General features: G+C 37.0%; 2 protein-coding genes across 2 annotated transcripts in view; one reads left to right on the top strand and one right to left on the bottom strand.

Moving 5' to 3' along the window:
* SATL1 (spermidine/spermine N1-acetyl transferase like 1) overlaps window positions 1-257 on the top strand; it is a 36,916-nt gene extending 36,659 nt beyond the window's left edge. Inside the window, exon 6 of the mRNA XM_065900206.1 lies at window positions 30-257. Coding sequence (XP_065756278.1) covers window positions 30-257 — 228 coding nt within the window. The remainder of the gene's footprint in view (window positions 1-29) is intronic.
* Window positions 258-5,218: 4,961 nt separating this feature from the next.
* Window positions 5,219-24,258, bottom strand: part of APOOL (apolipoprotein O like) — a 117,400-nt gene continuing 98,360 nt past the window's right edge. Inside the window, exons 7-9 of the mRNA XM_065900205.1 lie at window positions 18,215-18,328; window positions 16,490-16,607; window positions 5,219-5,307 (exon numbers count right to left, since the gene is read on the bottom strand). Coding sequence (XP_065756277.1) covers window positions 5,219-5,307; window positions 16,490-16,607; window positions 18,215-18,328 — 321 coding nt within the window. The remainder of the gene's footprint in view (window positions 5,308-16,489; window positions 16,608-18,214; window positions 18,329-24,258) is intronic.

Here is a 24,258-nt window from a genome sequence, read left to right as displayed (position 1 = left end):
AACAGTAATATCCATTTGTTTTTAAACAGATAGCCGTCAGAAGCCAGTGTAACTGCATGAAGTTGCTGGTTGTCATTTGGAACCAGGCTTCTACTGACTACTATACTCGTCGAGGGGCTTTAGACCTTTCCTCCGAGGAGGGCAGGCATCTGTTCAGGTTTAACAGAGAAGAACTAATGGACATGGCAGGAGAAGAGTTAAAGATGACTCATCACAAATTGTCCCAATACAGGCTCCAATATTTAAATGTCACCTGAGTCCAATAGCAGTTTGATTTTGAGTGTTGTACAAGTGAACAAACTCTCATTTCAGCAGATCTTTTACTCTGAAAGAGATTTTACCAGTCAACTTTCCATTATCCAAACTAATATACTAATGGCTAGTAGCAGAGCTAATGATCCAAAATAGCAGATAATTCAAAAGTAACTTACACTTGGCCTTAGGATATTTATTTTTAATCCTCCATATCTTATTATATTTCAAATGCTTATATTTTTACACACTAACAGACCTGAAATCAGGGTAAGTATTATCATTAACTGGCAGCACTTTTTATTTTTTAACATCTTTATTGGAGTATAACTGTTTTACAATGGTGTGTTAGTTTCTGCTTTATAACAAAGTGAATCAGTTATACGTATACATATGTTCCCATATCCCTTCCCTCTTGCATCTCCCTCCCTCCCACCCTCCCTATCCCACCCCTCTAGGTGGTCACAAAGCACTGAGCTGATCTCCCTGTGCTATGCGGCTGCTTCCCACTAGCTATCTATTTTATGTTTGGTAGTGTATATATGTCCATGCCACTCTCTCACTTTGTCACAGCTTACCCTTCCCCCTCCCCATATCCTCAAGTCCATGCTCTAGTAGGTCTGTGTCTTTATTCCCGTCTTGCCCCTCAGTTCTTCATGAACTTTTTTTTCTTAGATTCCATATATATGTGTTAGCATACAGTATGTTTTTCTCTTTCTGATTTACTTCACTCTGTATGACAGACTCTAGGTCCATCCATCTCACTACAAATAACTCAATTTCGTTTCATTTTATGGCTGAGTAATATTCCGTTGTATATATGTGCCACATCTTCTTTATCCATTCATCTGTTGATGGACACTTAGGTTGCTTCCATGTCCTGGCTATTGTAAATAGAGCTGCAATGAACATTTTGGTACATGACTTTTCGAATTATGGTTTTCTCAGGGTATATGCCCAGTAGTGGGATTGCTTGGTCATATGGTAGTTCCAGTTTTAGTTTCTTAAAGAACGTTCATACTGTTCTCCATAGTGGCTGTATCAATTTACATTCCCACCAACAGTGCAAGAGGGTTCCCTTTTCTCTACACCCTCTCCAGCATTTGTTTCTAGATTTTTTGATGATGGCCATTCTGACTGGTGTGAGATGATATCTCATTGTAGTTTTGATTAGCATTTCTCTAATGATTAATGATGTTGAGCATTCTCTCATGTGTTTATTTGGCAATCTGTATATCTTCTTTGGAGAAATGTCTATTTAGGTCTTCTGCCCATTTTTGGATTGGGTTGTTTGGTTTTTTGATATTGAGCTGCATGAGTTGCTTGTATGTTTTGGAGATTAATCCTTTGTCAGTTGCTTCATTTGCAAATATTTTCTCCCATTTTGAGGGTTGTCTTTTGGTCTTGTTTATGGTTTCCTTTGCTGTGCAAAAGCTTTTAAGTTTCATTAGGTCCCATTTGTTTATTTTTGTTTTTATTTCCATTTCTCTAGGAGGTGTGTCAAAAAGGGCTTCCCTGATGGCACAGTGGTTGAGAGTCTGCCTGCCAATGCAGGGGACAGAGGTTCGTGCCCTGGTCCAGGAAGATCCCACATGCCACAGAGCGGCTAGGCCCGTGAGCCATGGCCCCTGAGCCTGCGTGTCCGGAGCCTGTGCTCTGCAACGGGAGAGGCCACAACAGTGAGAGGCCCGCGTACTGCAAAAATAAAAAGGATCTTGCTGTGATTTATGTCACAGAGTGTTCTGCCTATGTTTTCCTCTAAGAGTTTGATAGTGTCTAGCCTTACATTTAGATCTTTAATCCATTTTGAGTTTATTGTTTTGTATGGTGTCAGAGAGTGTTCTAATTTCATACTTTTACATGTACCTGTCCAGTTTTCCCAGCACCACTTATTGAAGATGCTGTCTTTTCTCCAATGTATATTCTTGCCTCCTTTATCAAAGATAAGGTGACCTGGCAGCATTTTTTTCTTGGATTTGATGAAATATCGGTGCATTTGTTTATAAACAGATCTGAGGTAAAAAAATTTATTTAAAATACTGAAGCTTAATTTTGAAAAGCTTACCTATAAAAAACTAGCAAGTGAACTGCTTCCCCACCTTGAGCAGATCAAGGACCACTGCCTCCTTAACTTCATCTCAGAACTATGTTCCATCTCTGAGCATCCATAGTTCTTTTGTAGTACCTATCTTAGGGAAGATACTACATAGAACACTGTATTTGTGTATGTTTCTATCCTTTCTAGTAGAATGTAAGCCTTTTGATAGGGTGCAAAAATAATTATAATTCTGTGTTACAACTAGCATGGTAGAACATGTGAGTTTCTACTACATACCAGGTATTCATGGGCATAAAAGCTACACAAATATGATTCAGTCATACCCACAAGGAGCCTTGTAAGTGAAAAAATACTAACCTAGTTTTAGTTTTATAATAAAATGTATGTGCTATCACAGCTATAAATACCAAATGTAAGGGAATGTACAGGAGAGAGCATCTAAATCCTACCTTGGAGAACTGAGAAAGGATGGGTTTGAAGGATGAGTAGGAAGTTGGAATGAAGCAGGATGAGACAGAAAAAATCCTAAGAGGAAACACCAACATAGGCAGAGAAAAAGAGACATAAAATAGCAAAGCATGTTCAAGAAGCAAGTGGTAAGTTATAGATAAAATATACATTGGCAGTACGGTGGGTGGGGAGAAGGAAGGAAGGATTAAAGTTTAGTTGGGATCATATATGAAGGGCTTTGTATGTCATACTAAGGGGTCTTGATTTGATTCTGTAGGCAATGATTAGCCACTGAGGACTTCAGGAACACAACTACCCATAACAGTTGTTAGAAACATAACTATGTCATAATAATATGACAGATGGGTTAGAAGAACAAAGTGGCAGACACTGTGTGTTAGCTTAAACTCAACACCCATTCCAAATCCCTTACCCCTTGCCTTTCTCTCCATAGACAAAAATGTGACTTGCCAATCTTCCTTGAGCTAAATGTGGCTTACATGACAAATTCTGGTCAAGATATAGACATAAGTCTTTTGAGGAAGCACTTACTTCTCTGATAAAAGGGGGTCAGAAGCATCTGGTACAGTTTCTGTAACCCTTCTTCCTACTCTGAGTGTGTATGTGTTCCCCAGAGGTATAGGAGCCATTTTGTGATCATGAGGTGACAAATCAACATACTAAAGAGCAGAGTAGAAAGAGAAAATGCCTAGATCATTGATGATACCAATGAGCCACTATACCAACCCTGTACTGACCAATTCCCAGACTTTAAATAGACTCTCACTTATTTAAGCTACAGTTAACTGGTTTACTGTTACCTATAAGGAGAATGCATTGTTAAGTGACAAAAAGCAAGATTGATATCAGGCAGATTAACCAGAGGCTACTATAATAATCCAGGAAAGTGATGAAGAAGACTTGAATGAGAGCAAGGATTAGAGAAGGTAGAAAAGATTTGAGAAACACAGAAATGAGAGAGATGTAGAGACAATTTAGTTTTAAGTCTATTGACCTTGAGGATATCTATGGGATATAAGGTGGATATGACTAACAAATAATTAGAAAGATAGCTATACACTTCTGGAGAAATACAGGAGCTGGAAATATAAATAATAATGACATATAAATGGTAGCTGAAGTCAGTAAAGTATGTTGAATGGAAATGAGAGAGCACAGAATGAGAAAAGACTAGAAATGCAACCTGAGGAGCCTCAGCATTTAAGGGATTCAGAGCAAGAGAAGAATGAAGAATAACGAGAGGAGCAGCAATGACACCAAAGGGAGGACTGAATTTTAGGAGGGAGTGGTCAAGAGTCAAACATTACAGAATATTCAAGTAGGTATAGAGGCCAAGGTGTCACAACTTAGAGAGGAATTGAAAGTGAGGAAATAAGAAAGTGACATTAATTACTGTTTTATGAAGTCTGAAAATCATGGGAAAGAGAAAGAAAAGATAGCTCAAGAGGAAGAGGTAGAGTTGGGGAAAGGTTTTTGTTACTGTTGTCTTTGGATAAAGAAGATCTGAAGCTATTTAGAGATTGAGAAAACAAAATGAATGAAAAGAGAAACCAAAGACTGAAGATTAAATGGGATGGAATATGGTACTGGAAAAGATAGGAAAGGAGGAGGTCAGGAACACAAATAGAAGCATTAGCTTTAGAAAAGGGGGATGCATGGCTGAAAAGAGGTAAGTCTTGAAGGTAGATGTGAAGAAGTTGGGAAAAACTATGTGTAATAACTTATTTTTTTCTCTATGTAATAGGAGACAGTCATCATTGGCAGGTATAGGAGGTTTGAGAATAAAAGGTCTGTAATGCCTCTCCTAGAAAACAGAATAGGAAACCACCCAGGAACCAGAAGAAGGAATGCTAAGCAGCATCGGGGGTCCCATGTAGCATATGTCCCTCTCAAATAGTTAGAGGTATTTTGGGACATTTAAGAGGAGTTAACATTAATAAAACAGAGACAAAGCCAAGCCCAAGTGTCATAAAATATGGATATTTTATTCCAGCTCTGGGAAATGAAAAACAGAGGGGGAGGGAACATATTCTTCCACACACAATTCTAATTTAGCTGACGTTAATTCATAAAAGTTAAACAAACATATATGTGCATATATATATACATAATTATATACACACATACATATTTTTTCAGATTTTAGTCTCATCAGTGTTCATATATTTACTTTTATTTTTTTATAAATACCCTTAAAAATCACCAAATGCATCCTAATACTTTTACTTCTGCCTCCTCATCGATCATTTAGTATTGTTTAGATTGTATTCAATTTGAGTTTTAATCACTTATGTGATTTGTCTAACTGTACATTAGAAGATGTAAGGGAAAAACTTGGTTTAAATTATACTCCATGCATCACAGTTACCCATTATATGATTTTTTTCATTGTTATTCACAACTTCACACATCTTGTAGTTCTCTATGCAGACTATTTCAGCTTCTAGTGCTGTACATATCTACATCTTCTGGATGGGACTGCCCGTGATCCATGAGCTTGGGGTCAGCCATAAACTGTGTAGCACCTGATAAAGTATTAAAATGAAAAATATTAGTCATTCATTTTACAAATTTCCTGTTGATATGGGGCACACATCAGCGAACAAAACAGATAAAAATGTCTGCCAACATGGACCTAACATTCAAGTTGGGTGAGAGAGACAATAAACTAAATGACATACCAGAAGGTGGTAAGTGCTATGCAAAAAAATATTAAATAAATCAGGAAGGAGGGGCATATGGAGTGCTTGGGTGATTTGCAGTTTTAAATAGGGTGGCCAGGGAAAGTCTTCTATATTTGAGCAAAGAACTGAAGGAGGTGAAGGTGTGAGCCCTGTAGATAACCGAGGGAAATGCCTTACAGGAAGAGCAGGCAGCAAGTGTAATAGAACTTAGGCATGCCTGAGGAGCCATAAAATGGCCAATATGGCTAGAACAGAGTTGGCAAGATATGCTGATGGTGGGTATAATGAGAGTGGTAGGAGGCATGATCAGAAAACAATGGAAGGTCAGGCCACATAGGGCCATGGCAAAGTTTTTCTCCTTATTCTAAGAGAATGAGAAGTCTCTGGACAGTTTTGAGCAGAGGAGTGACATGATGTTATGTTTTTTAAAAGATTACTCTTGGCTATGGGGAGAAGAGAGTATAGGGAAACAAGCATGGAAGTAGGGAGAGCAGTTACGAAGCTACTGCAGTACCCCAGGAGGGAGATGCTGATGGCTTTTATTAGGGCAGTAGCAGTGGAGGTGGTGAAAAGGTACTGGATTCTGGATAACTTCTTAAGGTAGAATGGACAAGATTTCCTAAATGGACTCAATATGTTGTGTGAGTGAGACTCTTTAACTTGAGAAACTAGAAGAGTGGAGTTGACATTTACTGAGATAGAGGAAAGTGTAGAACCATGTTTGGGAGAAGGCAAACAAAGTGTTAAGTTTTGGATGTGCTATATTTGAATTGCTAACTAGACATCTGAATACAAATATTGAGTAAGCAGTTAGAAATGTGAATCTAGAGTTCAGCACAGGAGTAGCCTGTGCTGGTTTATAAATTGTATGCTCCTAGCCTATATATGGCATTTAAAACTATGAGACCATATGAAGTCTTCCAGAACATCAGAAAAGAGGTCCAAGAAATGAGCCCTTTGGATACTGCAACTTTTTGAGGTTAAGAACATTAGGAGAGGAGAGTCAAGATGGTGGTGGAGTAGATGGATGTGGAGTTCATCTCTCTCCATGGGTGCAGCAGGACTACATCTATAGATGCAACAATTCTCACGGAACACCAGCTGAAAACTAGCAGAAGACCTTGGACGAAAGGACTATACAGATCCCTTCATAACTGGGTAGGACAGAAAAAAGAAGAGAGGAGGCGGGATGGGAAGAGCACCCTGGGGTTGGGGAGCTGAAGCAGAGAGATTCCTGAATTTGAGGAAACCCCCTCTCTGACGGGGAAATCAATTTGGACAGAAGGGAAGCATTTGAGGCTGTCAGAAGAGGGTGACACAGCCGATCTGTGGCAGACAGGACAGAGTAAGAAATACAGATGGTCCATACCACAGCCCTACGTACCCCAGACTGGGACATGTGTTCACAGGTGTGCAAGGGGGCTGGGAGTTGGTGCGTGGGGATTGGAGAATAGGCCCAGAGCGAGAACTGCTGTTGGCTGTGCAGAGACGGACTGAGGAGACAGGAGGGAGAAAATCCACAGCAGTGAATGCCTATGGAGGAAGACCAGACTACCATGGAAGCAGGGCACTATTGCTGAGTCACACGTAAGTGGAGGAGCCACTATTGTAGCCTCTTCCCACATGCCAGCACCTGACAATGACAATAAAAGAAGCCTGCTCAGGGATGGCTCCTGTGCACTGGCTGCTGAGCAATAAAAAAAGCCCCCTTAGAGCTGGCCCTCATGCACTGGCTGCAGGGTAATAAAAATAAAAGCCCTCTCAGGGCTGGCCCTCACACACCTGCTGCCGGGTGCCAGAAAAACCCCGGCCAGGGCTGGCCCTCATACATATTATGCTGGGTGCCAGAAAAGGCCCTCACTAAGGCCATATCTCTTTTGCCTGTAGCTGCTGGCTTCTCTGCACATTTGGTGCCACCAGGGCTCCTGCGATCCAAGCAGTCATACCACCTCTGTGCCTGGTCCTCCCGGGGCTGACCCAAGGGCTCCAAGGCAGCCTCAGGACCAGACACCTGTGGGTGGACCACACGTAGAGATGGGGATAAAACCAAAGCTGAAACTCAGGGATGGGGGGACTAAGGAAGAAGACTGAAAATCTTTCCATTAGCTGTACAAGCTGCAGATTAAATCCCTGCAATCAGCTAGGCAGACCCTGCATCTATGGAATATCTGAGTAGACAGTGAGTGTTCCCACAAATGAAACTGGTCTAGCTGTGGCAGCTGTGGAATTTGGGGGCAAGTGCACACAGGAATTGGGCCAGATCAGAGTCAGAGTGGTACCCACAGGGCCCACAGCAGGTCCAGAGACCAGCCCAGAGGCAGAGGAGAGCCTCTTGGGCTGTGGTTCATAGCGTGTGCAAGGACAATTACCGTGGAGACCCCAGGGAAACATAATTATTACTATTAATTTTATTATGTTTTGATTCCTTCTGTTGTTGGTTCTAGATTATTTTTTGGTTTCTTTTTCTGTTTGTTGTTGTTTCTTTTTTTTAGTCTTTTGGGATCTCTGTGTTTTATAACATATTTTTATTTTTTAATATATTTCTATTTATACTTTGCTTTTCTGTTGTGTTCTTTTCCCTTCTTTTCCTCTTTTTCTTTAATGTGTTTTTCTTATTTTTAATATATTTCTATTTCTACTTTGCTTTGCTGTTGTCCTGTTTTTTTTCCCTTTTTATTTTATTATTATTTTTAAAAAAAAATCACTTTTATAGGTTTGTTCTGTTTCCTTGCTTTATTCTTCAGTTGGCTGGCATGGCACATGCTCTGGTTTTGTTTTTAGGTTATGTGCTTTTGTTAGTTTTAATCCTAATTGTTTGATTTCATTTTTGAGTTCTTCTATTTGTCTGGTTGTTCTCTTGCTTTTTGTTGTATTTGGCTCTGGTTTTGTTTGTTCCTTTTTTTTCTTTAATATATTTTCTATTTTATTTTTTTTTATATTTGTTTCTACATTGCTTTTCTGTTGTTCTGTCTTCTTTCCCTTTTCTCTTTTTCTCTTTTTTAAATATCATTTTTTCAGTTTGTTTTGTTTCTTTGCTTTATCTTTCAGTTGGCACTCTGCTTTGGTTTTGTTTTTTGGTTTTGAGTTTTTGTCAGCTTTCTTCTTAATTCTTTGATTTTGTTCTTGGGTTCTTTGGTCTGTCTGGTCTCTTGCTATTTGATTTATCTGGCTCTGTTTTCTGTGTGTGTTTGTGTGTTTCCTTGTTTCTGTTTCTGTTTGTTCGATTTTACTCTTTACCATTTGTCTGGGGTTTTGTTAGTGTTTTTTTTTTTGAATCCCCTTTATCGCTGGGACGAGCGACTTGTGGGGTCTTGGTCCCTCGACCAGAAGTCAGGCCTGAGGCTCCAGAGTGGGAGCACTGAGTCGAGGATGCTGGACCACTAAAGAATTCCCAGCTCCAGGGAAGATTAATCACCTAGTGCTCTCATGGAGGCCTCTATCTGAATCTAAGACCCAGCTCCACCCAACTGACAGCAGCTCCCAGTGCTGGATGCCTCACACCAAACAACAAACAAGATAGGAACACAAACCCACCCGTCAGCACACAGAAAACCTAAAGTCATACTAAGCTCACAGACACCCCAAAACACACCATCTGACACGGCCCTGCTCATCAGAGGGAAAAGACCCAGCTCCACCACCAGAATGCAGGCACCAGTCCCTCCCATCAGGAAGCCTACACAAGACACTGGACCAACCCCACCACCAGTGGCAGAGAACAGAAGCAAGAGGAACTACAACCCTGCAGCCTAGTGAAAGGAGACCTCAAATACTGTAAATTAGACAAAATGAGAAGATAGAGAAATATCTTACAGGCAAAAGAGCAAGATAAAAACCCACAAGAACAAATAAATGAAGAGGTAGGCAAACTACCTGAAAAAGAATTCAGAGTAATGATAGTAAAGATGATCCAAAATCTTGGAAATAGAATAAAGACAAGAATGTTTAAGGACCTAGAAGAACTAAACAGCAAACAAACAGTGATGAACACAATAACTGTAATTAAAAATACTCTAGAAGGAATCAATAGCAGAATAACTGAGGCAGAAGAACGGATAAGTGAGTTGGAAGATAGAATAGTGGAAATAACTGCTGAGGAGCAGAATAAAGAAAAACGAATGAAAATAATGGAGGCCAGTCTCAGAGACCTCTGGGACAACGTTAAGCACACCAACATTCGAATTATAGGTGTCCCGGAAGAAGAAAAAAAGAAAAGGTCTGAGAAAATATCTGAAGAGATTATAGTTGAAAGCTTCCCCAACATGGTAAGGGAAATAGTCAATCAAGTCCAGGGAGCACAGAGAGTCCCATACAGGATAAACCCAAGGAGAAACACACCAAGACACATATTAATCAAACTAGCAAAAATTAAACACAAAGAAAAAATATTAAAAGCAGGAATGGAAAAGCAACAAATAACATACAAGGGAATCCCCAGAAGGTTAAAAGCTGATCTTTCAGCAGAAACTCTACAGGCCAGAAGGGAGTGGCAGGACATATTTAAAGTGATGAAAGGGAAAAACCGACAACCGAGATTACTCTATCCAGCAAGGATCTCATTCAGGTTTGACAGAGAAATCAAAAGAGAATTCAGCACCACCAAACCAGCTTTACAACAAATGCTAAAGGAACTTGTCTAGGCTGGAAACACAAGAGAAGGAAAAGACCTACAATAACAAACCCAAAACAATTAAGAAAATGGGAATAGGAACATACATATCAATAATTACCTTAAATGTAAATCGATTAAATGCTCCAACCAAAAGACACAGACTGGCTGAATCGATACAAAAACAAGACCCATATATATGCTGTCTACAAGAGACCCACTTCAGACTTAGGGACACACACCGACTGAAAGTGAGGGAATGGAAAAAGATACTCCATACAAAGGGAAATCAAAAGAAAGCTGGAGTAGCAATTCTCATATCAGACAAAATAGACTTTAAAATAAAGACTATTACAAGAGACAAAGAAGGACACTAAATAATGATCAAGAGATCGATCCAAAAAGAAGATATAACAATTGTAAATATCTATGCATCCAACATAGGAGCACCTCAATACATAAGGCAAATGCTAACAACCATAAAATGGGAAATCAACAGTAACACAATAATAGTAGGCAACTTTAACATCTGACTTACCCCAATGGACAGACATCATCCAAACCCAAAATAAAGGAAACACAAGCTTTAAATGACACAACAGACCAGATGGAATTAATTGATATTTATAGGACATTCCATCCAAAAACAACAGAATATACTTTCTTCTCAAGTGCACATGGAACATTCTCCAGGATAGATTACATCCTTGGTCACAAATCAAGCCTTGGTAAATTTAAGAAAATTGAAATTGTATCAAGCATCTTTTCAGACCACAACGCTATAAGACTAGATACCAATTACAGGAAAAAATACAGCAAAAAATACAAATGGAGGGTAAGCAATATGCTACTAAACAACCAAGAGATCACTGAAGAAATCAAAGAGGAAATAAAAAATTACCTAGAAATAAATGACAATGAAAACATGATGACCCAAAACCTACGGGATGCAGCAAAAGCAGTTCTAAGACAGAAGATTATAACAATACAATCCTACCTCAAGAAACAAGAAAAATCTGAAATAAACACAACCCTGGCTCTTCCGTAAAATGGGGCTTAGAGCAGTAACAATGTTAATTATGTATTTTTAGTATTCAACATAATGCACACAAAGTGGTACATACAATACCCTATGCATGGTAAGTAGGTAAGAACAATTTTTATATTTACTTTGTGACATAAGACTAAAAATATGTTTTTCAAACTTGTTTTTATTTTAAATGTTTTTCAAACTCTGATTCATTTTGAAATGATTTTTTTTTTTACATTTGGAAGACACATCTTTTTTCCATAGAGGAATTTAATTTCCAGTTTTATGATGAAACTGAAGGGGAAAAATTTACATACAGTTATTTATTTTACACCTACCTTTTCATAAACAGTTTCTGCTTTATGAACTGGGATAGACCTATATGTAATTTCACCACTAAGTATATTTTAAAAACAGCCAAATCTTAAATGACATTAATACAGTTCTCCACAGACAGATTTTTAACCTGGGATCCCTTTGGGGGAGGGAGGTCTGTGGATAGAATTCATGTGATCTATGAAGTTGAATGGGGAAAATTTGTCTTTATTTTCATTAACCTTTGACTGAAGATGAACGTTTTCTTCAATAATGAATGCAGGCAACAAACCACAATACTATCCATGGTACCTTAGACTTTGCCACTAATAGAAATCACAGATAACCACGTTGCAGTTGCAGATATCTTGAAATATTTACACTTACTACTACTTCAAAATTATAGCCTTAATCAGATATGTTGTTAGATACTGTTGATTAACACAATTAAGGAAGCTCATACATTACTATGTATTTTAATTTATGCATTTAAAACATTCTGAGGGCTTCCCTGGTGGCGCAGTGGTTGAGAGTCCGCCTGCCGATGCAGGGGACACGGGTTCGTGCCCCGGTCCGGGAAGATCCCACATGCCGCGGAGCGGCTGGGCCCATGAGCCATGGCTGCTGAGCCTGCGCGTCTGGAGCCTGGGCTCCGCAATGGGAGAGGCCACAACAGTGAGAGGCCCGCGTAACGCAAAAAAAAAAAAAAAAAAAAAAAAAAAAAAAAAAAAAAAAACATTCTGAGAAGGGGTCTGTAGCACACAGAAAAGGTTAAGCTTAGTGGTTCTGTCTGCTTCTTTCCCAAATGCATCTTTACTGCCACCTGGTGGAAGCCTTTGCTCAGTACAAGTGAAAAGTATACTACGAAATAGTTTAATCAATGTCTTTTTTTAATCAAACAGACATACTATAGTAAGCATTGACAAATAGTTATTTTATGTAAGTCTGAATGTGTCTAATTTTCTTAACAATGTCAACCAATTGACTAAGTTCTCTAACACTTCTACTCACTACCTTAATTTATATTCTTGTCCAAAATATGGTCAAAGGGTCAGATCTAGAGGTGCCTTTAGAGCTACACCTCTCAAAATTTGTTGAAAGGCTTCAAATTCTTAGTTTATCCATAGCTTATGTCAGATATTATTAACTAGAGGAATATGCATAGAGAATTCCCTGAGGAGCTTTTCCTACAATCCACCTGCTTGGAGGCCTCACCTCTGGAGATTCTGATTTATAATTCTTGTTAGAGTGAATTTTAGAAAAAAAAAAACTCAAGAAATTGTGATGTGGATCCCTCTGGTTTAGAACCATTCAACCTAGGTCATTTGATTTCTGCCTTTTTTTTTAAAGGGTCATCTCATGCTTTTCTGAGTAATTAAGGATTATATCTTTCCTCTTAGAAATTTCTTCATCGCTTTTGATCCAGGGCTCTCTGTCCTCCCAAAGAATTACCAATCATAAAAACTCTTCTTGAATCTCAATCCCCTAATCATTGTAATGATTTTCTTTGTACTTTATCATATTTAAATCTCTAATAAAAAACAATTTATGCTTAGCTTTTTTTTAGTAGACTTTAAAAAAAGCTGGTGTTATACAAACAGGAAAGGAATAAAGATATTTAAAGTTATAAAACAGCAATGAATTATCTCAAATAGCCATTAGGTGTTATCTATTCACTGATAATTTAGTTCACGTCTTATTTATATTTTAAGCAAGTTAGGTACAAAAAAAATAGGACAGATCACTAATAAATTGCTGAGTGAAGTTACGAATGTTAGAGATTCTATTTTTGTTTCTGTTGTATAAAATTGGGATGATATTCAATATTCAGCTTTTCAGTAACTGAAACACTAAAAGATATTAGTCATTGCAAAGTAGTTTCACATGCTGTTCTATTCTTTCCAATCTTTTTTCTCTCTGTACTTCAGTTTGGCTATTTTTTTATTGTTCTGTATTTGAGTTCATTATTTCTGTCCTCTTTTTATATATGATCTGCTATTAAACCCATCCAATGAGTTCATAATTTCATGTACTGTATTTTTCACATCTAGAATATCCACTTGATTTTTTAATAGATTTCAACTTTTTGTGAAATTCTCCATCTTTTTATCCATTTTGTTCATCACGTTTTCCATTTGACATATTAGTAATAGTTAAAGTGCTTTTCTGCTAACTTCAATATTTAGATCACCTGTGGGTCTGCTGTTATTTTTTTTCTCTTTTGTTAGTCACATCTTCCTGCCTCTTTGCATGACTAGTATTTTATTTGTATGGTGGACACCGCATAAAAAAGAACTGAAGAAGCTCCAGATGATATCATCGGCCAGAGGGGGGACCCTTTTCCTCTTTTAGGAAGGGTGAAGTACTTATCATCTCACTCCAATCAGGCACTGAGCTGAGCTGCAGTTATAGTAAGAGTCAGTCAACCTCTGGTTCCTCCCTCCTCCTCAGGTATGATACTCTCTAGTTTCTGATTGACAGCCTGAGTTTCTGTCTCCCTCACACTAAAAGACTGTAGGAAATTTGGTTTTGCCCTTCAGGGTTTTGAGTTTGACTATTTAGTGTTATGACTTATAAAATAATCTGGGAAATATCAAGAGGGGAAGATGAGTCATGTATATATGGCACACATCATCCCTCTAATACAGAAATCAGCAAACTTTGTTTGCACAGGGCCAAAGTAAACATTTTCAACTTTGTAAACCATAAGGTCTCCATCACAACCACTCAACTCTGCCATTTTAGGGTGAAAGCAGCCACAGACAAGACAATACACAATGAGTGTGGCTGTGTTCCAATAAGACTTTATTTATTTATGGACACTGGAATTTGAATTTCATACAATTTTAACTTGTCATGAAATATTTTTATTTTTATTTTTAAACTATTTTAATCACATAGGAACCATTTATGAAATGTACAAAAATAGTCCGTGAGCCAGATTTGGCACAGGGTCCATAGTTTGCCAACCTCTGAGAGGGACGTTAATCTTGTGAGACTGTGAGAGATCTCATTCTGCTTTTATCAGATTTTGAATAGGTCCATGTCACCAAATTTCCGAATTTGTGATTCCCAAAATAAGTTATTGGCATAAATGTATATGGATGATAGAGAATAACCAAACTCATATTCAGAGCCATGATATATAGTTGGACAGTACACCCAATCTATTCTGTATGGTGAGAAGTGGTGGCCATGGCTAAGTTCCCTAGCTAAGTAATGTGCTCCCAAAGTGTGCTCAATGACAATAAATTTGTTTATCGGCAAAACGGCTAATTACTCTAGGCCAATGATAATGATATCTTCTAACACTTACTGAGAACTTAGTATGTGCTTGACATTGTACTTTTTGCTTTACAGGCAATATCTCATTTAATTCTCACAACAAGCATGTCAGAAAAACACTATTATTGTCCTCCTTTTACAGATGAGGAGACCAAGGCTTGAGGTATTAGATAACTTGCCCCAGGCAATAAAACTAGTAAATGTTGGATTTAGGATTCAGATCCAGGTTCTATTCTAAAACCTGTACTCATAATCACTACTGTTTTCTGTGTCTTGGACCTTTGGGATTGCATATGAAATGTGGAAATAGTCTCAAGGGTCTCAAGTATAAACAAATCTGAATACTATATAAGGATGAATAGTACTGGGTATTTCTCTCTTCTACATGTCTCCTTAGAATGCTTTTCATATACCACATTACCCATGACAGGCAGGCAAAATGTTCCAGAATCCAGGTATGTGAAGAAAAGACATTGGCTGGGGATGGTTTGGTCCCATTGTGAAGCTGCAACATCTCCACAAAGATCTCTGGAGTTGACAGGCATTTAGAGAAATGACCAGATATATTATATGCCTGTGGGAATACGATCAACTGTGGATTACTCAGAGAGAGTCTAAAAACCGTATAACTTACCTTGATTAGAAAGGAGACGTGACAGGAAATAGTAAAACTCAAATCAGGTTTACTCAGTGACAGCTTTTATAAAGATTAAGTAAGAGAGGAGGAGGCTGAAATTAGAGACTAAACTCTGGCTTTAAATTAGATAATCTATATGCAATGGAAAGAGCTGGGACTTTGGTGTCAGTAATATCTAGACTATAAACACAACTCTATTCATAAACTATAATTTTGGGCAAGTTACTTAAGCTCCCTGAGCCTCAGTCTCTTTATCATAAAACAATTATAATTACATATATACCAGAGTTTTTTTGTTTTGCTTTTTGGGAGAGGATTGAATAACATAACATACTAACAGTTCTTTGTACCACAGTAGTTGCTCAGTAAAGGGGAGATATTTTCATTATTCCCTAATTCTCTACCTCTGAGTTGGTCCTATTTCCTTTGTAATAAGACAACTTAATGCATAGTACCATTTACTTGGTATAGATAAACAAACCTACATAAACCAGTGACTGGTGAGTTTATGTGAATACACTACTGAAATGGTACTAAACACTCTGTTACTTTCTTTTTGATCAGAGTAAAACCATCGTAGTATTTGCCTAGGAAGTATAATTGTCACTATTTGGTCCCACAGAGTATTAATTGCCTGTATCTAATACTAGCAAAGATATTAATATTATATAACTTGTGTTATTTTTATTATTTGATGCTGAAAGTTCTTAGTATCTAAACTAAACTGATGGTAGAAGAGAAGATTGATAGGGGTAGATAGCACAAGAAATGGAAACCTGATATTTCTTCTATGTAGATGTGACTCATCATAGCCTGTAAACTGGTAGAATCCAGAAAGACACATTTTCCTCCACCTGATTAAAAATCTCACATCTATAAATTGATTAAATGCTTCACTCACCCAACCAGCCAGTGCTATTATTCTCTACTCCCATATGCCAAGAACTATGTTATGAGCTATGTGGCAATTAGAAAAAGTTCCACGTATCTGAGTACCTCATAACCTAAAAAGATACACAGACTACAGATATGAGAAAGATAAAACATTTATGAGGAAAACACATAAATAAGTTCAAACTACTAATTATAATACTATAAAATTATTTAAGAAAAGAATGAAAACAAAATTGAATTATTCCAAACAAACCTGAGGTGGATTCTGATTTGGTCTTTGTTTCAGAGCTGAGTTCTGTAGACAAAGGCACTGAATGTTTCAGGTTGTGAGTTGTTTTTGCAGGTATTTCTATTTCATCAGAGCTTCCTAGCTGTTTACCAAAAAGGATTTTTCTTTTATAAGTAAATCATTTTACTAAAAGAATAAAATATCTTAAAAAATTATAGCATGTGTCTTTATTCCTGTCTTACCCCTAGGTTCTTCATTACACTTTTTTCCTTAAATTCCATATATATGTGTTAGCATACGGTATTTGTCTTTCTCTTTATGACTTACTTCACTCTGTATGACAGACTCTAGGTCTATCCACCTCACTACAAATAGCTCAAGACCTACTAGAGAATGGACTTGAGGATATGGGGAGGGGGAAGGGTAAGCTGTGACAAATCGAGAGAGAGGCATGGACATACATACACTACCAAACGTAAGGTAGATAGCTAGTGGGAAGCAGCCGCATAGAACAGGGAGATCAGCTCAGTGCTTTGTGACCACCTGGAGGGGTGGGATAGGGAGGGTGGGAGGGAGGGAGACGCAAGAGGGAAGAGATATGGGAACATATGTATAACTGAGTCACTTTGTTATAAAGCAGAAACCAACACACCATTGTAAAGCAATTATACTCCAATAAAGATGTAAAAGAAAAAGATTTTATAAAGCCTTCCTCAAAATAGAAATAGCCATAAGGAAAGTTGTAGCATGCTAATGATACAGTACTGTAAATCAAAATGCAATTGGTAATAAGGCCATACATAACTTAGTTACAAACTGACTTTCTTTTGCTAATTGATTTTATGTCAATCTTGAGTTTAAATGCTATGTATCAGGGACTGAAAATTAATACGAATGCTATCTTTACAATGTATGTGCTATAATAGTTCTTGCTGCCCTATTCCTAATACAAAGCATGAAATGTTCTCAAGTTTGAGAGTATTGGTGTCATAGGAAACATGATTAAAACTAATCAATAAGGAACTATGAAATAATCTTCTATATAAGTTCAAACAGTCTGTTTTTGGTTGATTGTTAAGAATATAATTCTGTCTTTAAGCAATAACATGTAATATGTGATTTCCACATTTTTATAAGAAAACAAACTGTTGCTTAACTCATCAAAATTCTAGTTGTGAAAATTGATTTAATGGCATAATTCCTAAAGGAATTTATTTTTATAGATATCCAAAATTTCATCTTAAAATCAAACCAGAACACGAAAAATCTAGACCTCATTGCTTAGTCCATAATTAATATTAATATTGCTTCCAGTGAAATGGGCTTTATGTTATGTTGTTGACTAGAATGGAAGATGTTATGATTAAGGACTCTATTCATATATTGTTGCCAAGAATATCATACACACTTTACAAAGACCTAACAGCAACATATGTCTTAGGACTTAACTCTAGGAAAAACTGTTTCTCTTCTAAGCAGTCATTTTTAGTTTTTTTCATATTACTATATACAAAATTAAGAAAATTATTTTTTTCATTTACTATGTATTAGGCACTATTCTTTGTACTAGGTATGTAATAATACATTGAATTTTCACAGAAAAATAAAGAAAATTATAGCATGCAAAGGTAGTATATTCCTTCATCTCTTTTCAATCCATCCTGGACTTCTGTCTAGGACTCTCATTACAAGCTAAAACCCACCCAAACAAAACTCAAAATCTACCTTTTTGGTCCATTTAAACTCTACCTTAGTTTTTTCTTTAGGTTCAGGAAGTGACTCTTTTTTGTTGTTTTTTGTCCACAATGATTTAACTGCTTCATAAATCTGCTGGCTTGTAGTATATGTCTTTTTCCCAGTTACCTAATTAAAACAAAAAGTGAGTCAAATAATATACACTTTTAAAAGTTAAAATAACAAATACTAAAAAATTTACATCTGGTATTTTATAAGAACACTCAGGTCAGAATCAATAATAAAGATATAAATCTCTAGATCATGAGAACACAAAGCCTCATTTTCTATATCTTATATGAAAAATTATTTGCCTCATGTAAAAGGCTAAAATATATATATTTAGTACAACACCAAGAGTGAATCCTAATGTAAACTGTGGACTTTGGGTGATAATGATGTGTCAGTGTAGGCTAATCAATTGTAAAATAATTAGGAGACTCATTAGCACAGTAGGTAGTGCACAGCCTCATAACTGTAAAAAATGTATCCCTCTGGTGAAGATGTTGATAAAGGAGGAGGCTATGCATGTGTGGGTGCAGGGGGTGTACCAGAAATCTCTGTACTTTCTCCTTAATTTTGTCGTGAATCTAAAAGTACTCTAAAAAATTAATAAAGTCTTAAAAATGTATAGTTTGCATTCACACTGTAACGTGAATTTAAAACTCTGTTTAACAGGAGTTTGGGAAAGACAGTTTGAGATAACAAACAGCTGACTGAGAAAAAGATTTTAAGATGCTAAAAAGTTAATGCTTTTGCTTAAATTTTTATGTTGCTTTCTCCAATCACAAAGAAAAACAATTAATGTATTTCTCTAGAGAATAATACTTTTTTGGTAGAAACGTGAAATAAACAATGAACTACAAACACACTAAAGCAGAGGCTAGGATGCTAACTGAATTCCTGAAGCTGCTATTATTTTCATTCATATCTCTTTTCCTTTGGAAAAAATCTCTTTCTGATTCCTCCTTTCTATTCTTTTCCCACCCTTTTCTTCTTATCGTTAAAGTAATGTTAATAGCTATTGATTTCTCAAACTTTAAAGAGGTTTTGAGGCGCTTTCTAGTTTTACACTTTCTATAAACATAAATTTTTAAAAACTATGTTTTTCTTCCTTAAATAGAAATATTTTTATTATTTTTGCTAAGTATATATCTATACTTAAGAAAAATCAGTCAATCCACTAGTAATGAAAGTCCTCTTCCTCCTCTCAGTGTAACCTTTGTTAACAACTGTACGGATATTCTTCTTGAAGTTTTACTCTTTTATGTTCATTATATATGCACACACATAGCATTTTAAAACAAACAGAATGTTGATACTTATACATCTACCAAAGGGATGACGTAGATCTATATGCACTGACATGGATAGAAATCCATGATGAACCACTGAATTGCAAAAAAGAGAAGAATAGATTACCAACTACAACCTCAATTATGTTTTAAATTAACATTGAAAATAAACTGCCCACACAGACACTTTTTTTCCTTTTTAAACACAAATGGAATCACGTGATACATATTGAGGTGTGATTTTTTAAAAGGTTAACAATATGTCACAGAGATGTTTCCATATCAGTTTATATGCCAGTAGATCTGCTTCTAACAGCCACACAGCTAGTATTCTATATGGATACATCACAATTCATTTAACAAATCCCCTATTGATGGGCATATGGGCATTATGACTTGTTTAACAAATCCCTTGTTGATGGGCATATGGAATACTTCCCTTTTTATCCTGGCAATTATAAGCCTGCTGTAATTAGCACCCTTACACAAATAACTGGGACCATATACTGCTGTGGTATTTCCTTGGAAAAAATTTCTGGATGTGAAATATCTGGATTAAATATTATATACATTTTAATTTTTGATAATATTGCCACATTGCCTCTAGAAAGTCAGTGCTATACTGGAGCAATTTACACTCCCACCAAGAGTATATATGTTTTCCAACCCCATTTACCAGCAGAAGTGTTATGATTTTTTAAAATCTTTGTCAAATGGAAAGGCTAAAAAACAGTATCTAAATGATTTAAATTTTCATTTATTTGATTGCTGATGAAGTTAAGCATCTTTCATATATTAGGCCATTTATGTTTCTTATTTTGTGGAATGCTTGTTCATATACTTAATTTTCATAGAGGGCATTCATCCTTTTCCTATCGATTTATAGAAGTATTTAATATATGGAAGGATATTATGTAATCCTTTGTTAATATGTTGCAAATAGGTCTTCCAGTTTTTCATTTATCCATTTACTTTGTATACGGTATACTGTAGTCAACAGAAATGTATCACTTTGATGTAGTAAAATATATTCATTTTTCTTCTTTGATGGCTTCTGGATTGTGTTTTGCTTAAGAAAGCCTTTCCTATCTTAAGATTACACAAAAATTCCTCTTTTCTTGTCTAACATTTTAGAGCATTATATTTTATCATTAGATTTTTATTCCACCTGCAATTTATTTTTGCATGATATTTAGTAAAGGTCTAAGTATTTTTCCAAAAAACCAATTATTCCAACACATTTCTTGAAGAGTCCAACTTTTCTTTCTTTTTTTTTTTCTGATTCCCAGTTAAGTTTACTTTTTTCTTTTTAATATCTTTATTGGAGTATAACTGCTTTACAACAGTGTGTCAGTTTCTGCTTTATAACAAAGTGAATCAGCTATACATACACATATGTTCCCATATCTCTTCCCTCTTGCGTCTCCCTCCCTCCCACCCTCCCTATCCCACCCCACTAGCTAAACCACCGAGCTGATCTACCTGTGCTATGCAGATGCTTCCCACTAGCTATCTATTTTATGTTTCGTAGTGTATATATGTCCATGCCATTCTCACACTTTGTCACAGCTTACCCTTCACCTTCCCCATATCTTCAAGTCCATTCTCTAGTAACTCTGTGCCTTTATTCCCATCTTACCCCTAGGTACCTCATCACCTTTTTTTTCCCTTAGATTCCATATATATGTGTTAGCATACGGTATTTTTCTCTTTCTGACTTACTTCACTCTGTATGGCAGTCTCTAGGTCCATCCACGTAACTACAAATAACCCAGTTTCATTCCTTTTTATGGCTGAATAATATTCCACTGTAAACATGTGCCACACCTTCTTTATCCATTCATCTGTTGATGGACACTTAGGTTGCTTCCATGTCCTGGCTATTGTAAATAGAGCTGCAATGAACATTTTGGTACATGACTCTTTTTGAATTATGGTTTTCTCAGGGTATATGCCCAATAGAGGAATTGCTGGGTCATATGGTAGTTCAATTTTCAGTTTTTTAAGGAACCTGCATACTGTTCTCCATAGTGCCTGTATCAATTTACACTCCCACCAACAGTGCAAGAGGGTTCCCTTTTCTCCACATCCTCTCCAGCATTTATTGTTTCCAGATTTTCTGATGACGGCCATTCTGACTGGTGTGAAAAAATATATCACTGTAGTTTTGATTTGCATTTCTCTAATGGTTAATGATGTTGAGCATTCTTTCATGTGCTTGTTGGCAATCTGTATATCTTCTTTGGGAAAATGTCTATTTAGGTCTTCTGCCCATTTCTGGACTGGGTTGCTTGCTTTTTTGTTATTGAGCTGCATGAGCTGCTTGTAAATTTTGGAGATTAATACTTGGGCAGTTGCTTCATTTGCAAATATTTTCTCCCATTCTGAGGGTTGTCTTTTGGTCTTGTTTATGGTTTCCTTTGCTATGCAAAAGCTTTTAAGTTTCATTAGTTCACATTTGTTTATTTTTGTTTTTATTTCCATTTCTCTAGGAGGTGGGTCAAAAAGGATCTTGCTGTGATTTATGTAATAGAGTGTTCTGCATATGTTTTCCTATAAGAGTTTGATAGTGTCTGGCCTTATATTTAGGTCTTTAACCCATTTTGAGTTTATTTTTGTGTAAGGTGTTAGGGAATGTTCTAATTTCATACTTTTTTTTTTTTTTCTTTGCGGTACTGGGGCTGCTCACTGTTGTGGCCTCTCCCGCTGTGGAGCACAGGCTCCGGACGTGCAGGCTGAGCAGCCATGACTCATGGACACAGCAGCTCTGCGGCATGTGGGATCTTTCCGGACTCGGGCACAAATCCGTGTCCCCTGGATCAGCAGGCGGACGCTCAACCACTGTGCCACCAGGGAAGCCCTAATTTTATACTTTTACATGTACCTGTCCAGTTTTCCCAGCACCACTTATTAAAGAGGCTGTCCTTTCTCCACTATACATTCCTGCGTCCTTTATCAAAGATAAGGTGACCATATGTGTGTGGGTTTATCTCTGGGCTTTCTATCCTGTTCCATTGATCTATCTTTCTGTTTCTGTGCCAGTACCATAATGTCTTGATTACAGTAGCTTTGTAGTATAGTCTAAAGTCTGGTAGCCTGATTCTTCCAGCTCTGTTTTTTTGTTCTTAACATTGTTTTGGCTATTCGGGGTCCTTTGTGTTTCCCTACAAATTGTGAAAATTTTTTGTTCTAGTTCTGTGAAAAATGCCAGTGGTAGTTTGATAGGGATTGCACTGAATCTGTAGATTGCTTTAGGTAGTAGAGTCATTTTCACAATGTTGATTCTTCCAATCCAAGAACATGGTATATCTCTCCATCTGTTTGTATCACCTTTAGTTTCTTTCACCAGTGTCTTATAATTTTCTGCATACAGGTCTTTCGTCTCCGTAGGTAGGTTTATTCCTAGATATTTTACACTTTTTTTTTGCAATGGTAAATGGGAGTGTTTTCTTAAATTCACTTTCATATTTTTCATCATTAGTGTATAGGAATGCCAGAGATTTCTGTGCATTAATTTTGTATCCTGCTACTTTACCAAATTCATTAATTAGCTCTAGTAGCTTTCTGGTAGCATCTTTAGGATTCTCAATGTATAGTATCATGTCACCTGCACACAGTGACAGCTTTACTTCTTCTTTTTTTTTGTTTGCTTTTTTTTAACACCTTTATTGGGGTACAATTGCTTTACAATGGTGTGTTAGTTTCTGCTTTATAACAAAGTGAATCAGTTATACTTATACATATGCTCCCAGATGTCTTCCCTCTTGCGTCTCCCTCCCTCCCACCCTCCCTATCCCACCTCTCCAGGCTGTCACAAAGCACCGAGCCAATATCCCTGTGCCATGCGGCTGCTGCCCACTAGCTATCTACATTACTACGTTTGTTAGTGTGTATATGCCCATGACTCTCTCTCACCCTGTCACAGCTCACCCTTCCCCCTCCCCACATCCTCAAGTCCGTTCTCCAGTAGGTCTGCGCCTTTATTCCTGTCTTACCCCTAGGTTCTTCATGACATTTTTTCCCCTTAAATTCCACATATATGTGTTAGCATATGGTATTTGTCTTTTTCTTTCTGACATACTTCACTCTGTATGACAGACTCTAGGTCTATCCACCTCACAACAAATAGCTCAATTTCTTTTCTTTTTATGGCTGAGTAATATTCCATTGTATATATGTGCCACATCTTCTTTATCCATTCATCCGATGATGGGCACTTAGGTTGTTTCCATCTCTGGGCTATTGTAAATACAGCTGCAATGAACATTCTGGTACATGACTCTTTTTGAATTTCGGTTTTCTCAGGGTATATGCCCAGTAGTGGGATTGCTGGGTCATATGGTAGTTCTATTTGTAGTTTTTGAAGGAACCTCCATACTGTTCTCCATAGTGGCTGAACCAATTCACATTCCCACCAGCAGTGCAAGAGTGTTCCCTTTTCTCCACACCCTCTCCAGCATTTATTGTTTCTAGATTTTTTGATGATGGCCATTCTGACTGGTGTGAGATGATATCTCATTGTAGTTTTGATTTGCATTTCTCTAATGATGTTGAGCATTCTTTCATGTGTTTGTTGGCAGTCTGTATATCTTCTTTGGAATGTCTATTTAGGTTTTCTGCCCATTTTTGGATTGGGTTGCTTGTTTTTATGTATTGAGCTGCATGAGCTGCTTGTAAATTTTGGAGATTAATCCTTTGTCAGTTGCTTCATTTGCAAATATTTTCTCCCATTCTGAGGGCTGTCTTTTGGTCTTGTTTATGGTT

The sequence above is a fragment of the Phocoena phocoena genome, chromosome X, assembly GCF_963924675.1.
Source record: "Phocoena phocoena chromosome X, mPhoPho1.1, whole genome shotgun sequence".
Taxonomy (NCBI): domain Eukaryota; kingdom Metazoa; phylum Chordata; class Mammalia; order Artiodactyla; family Phocoenidae; genus Phocoena; species Phocoena phocoena.
This window is presented reverse-complemented; position numbering and strand designations above follow the sequence as displayed.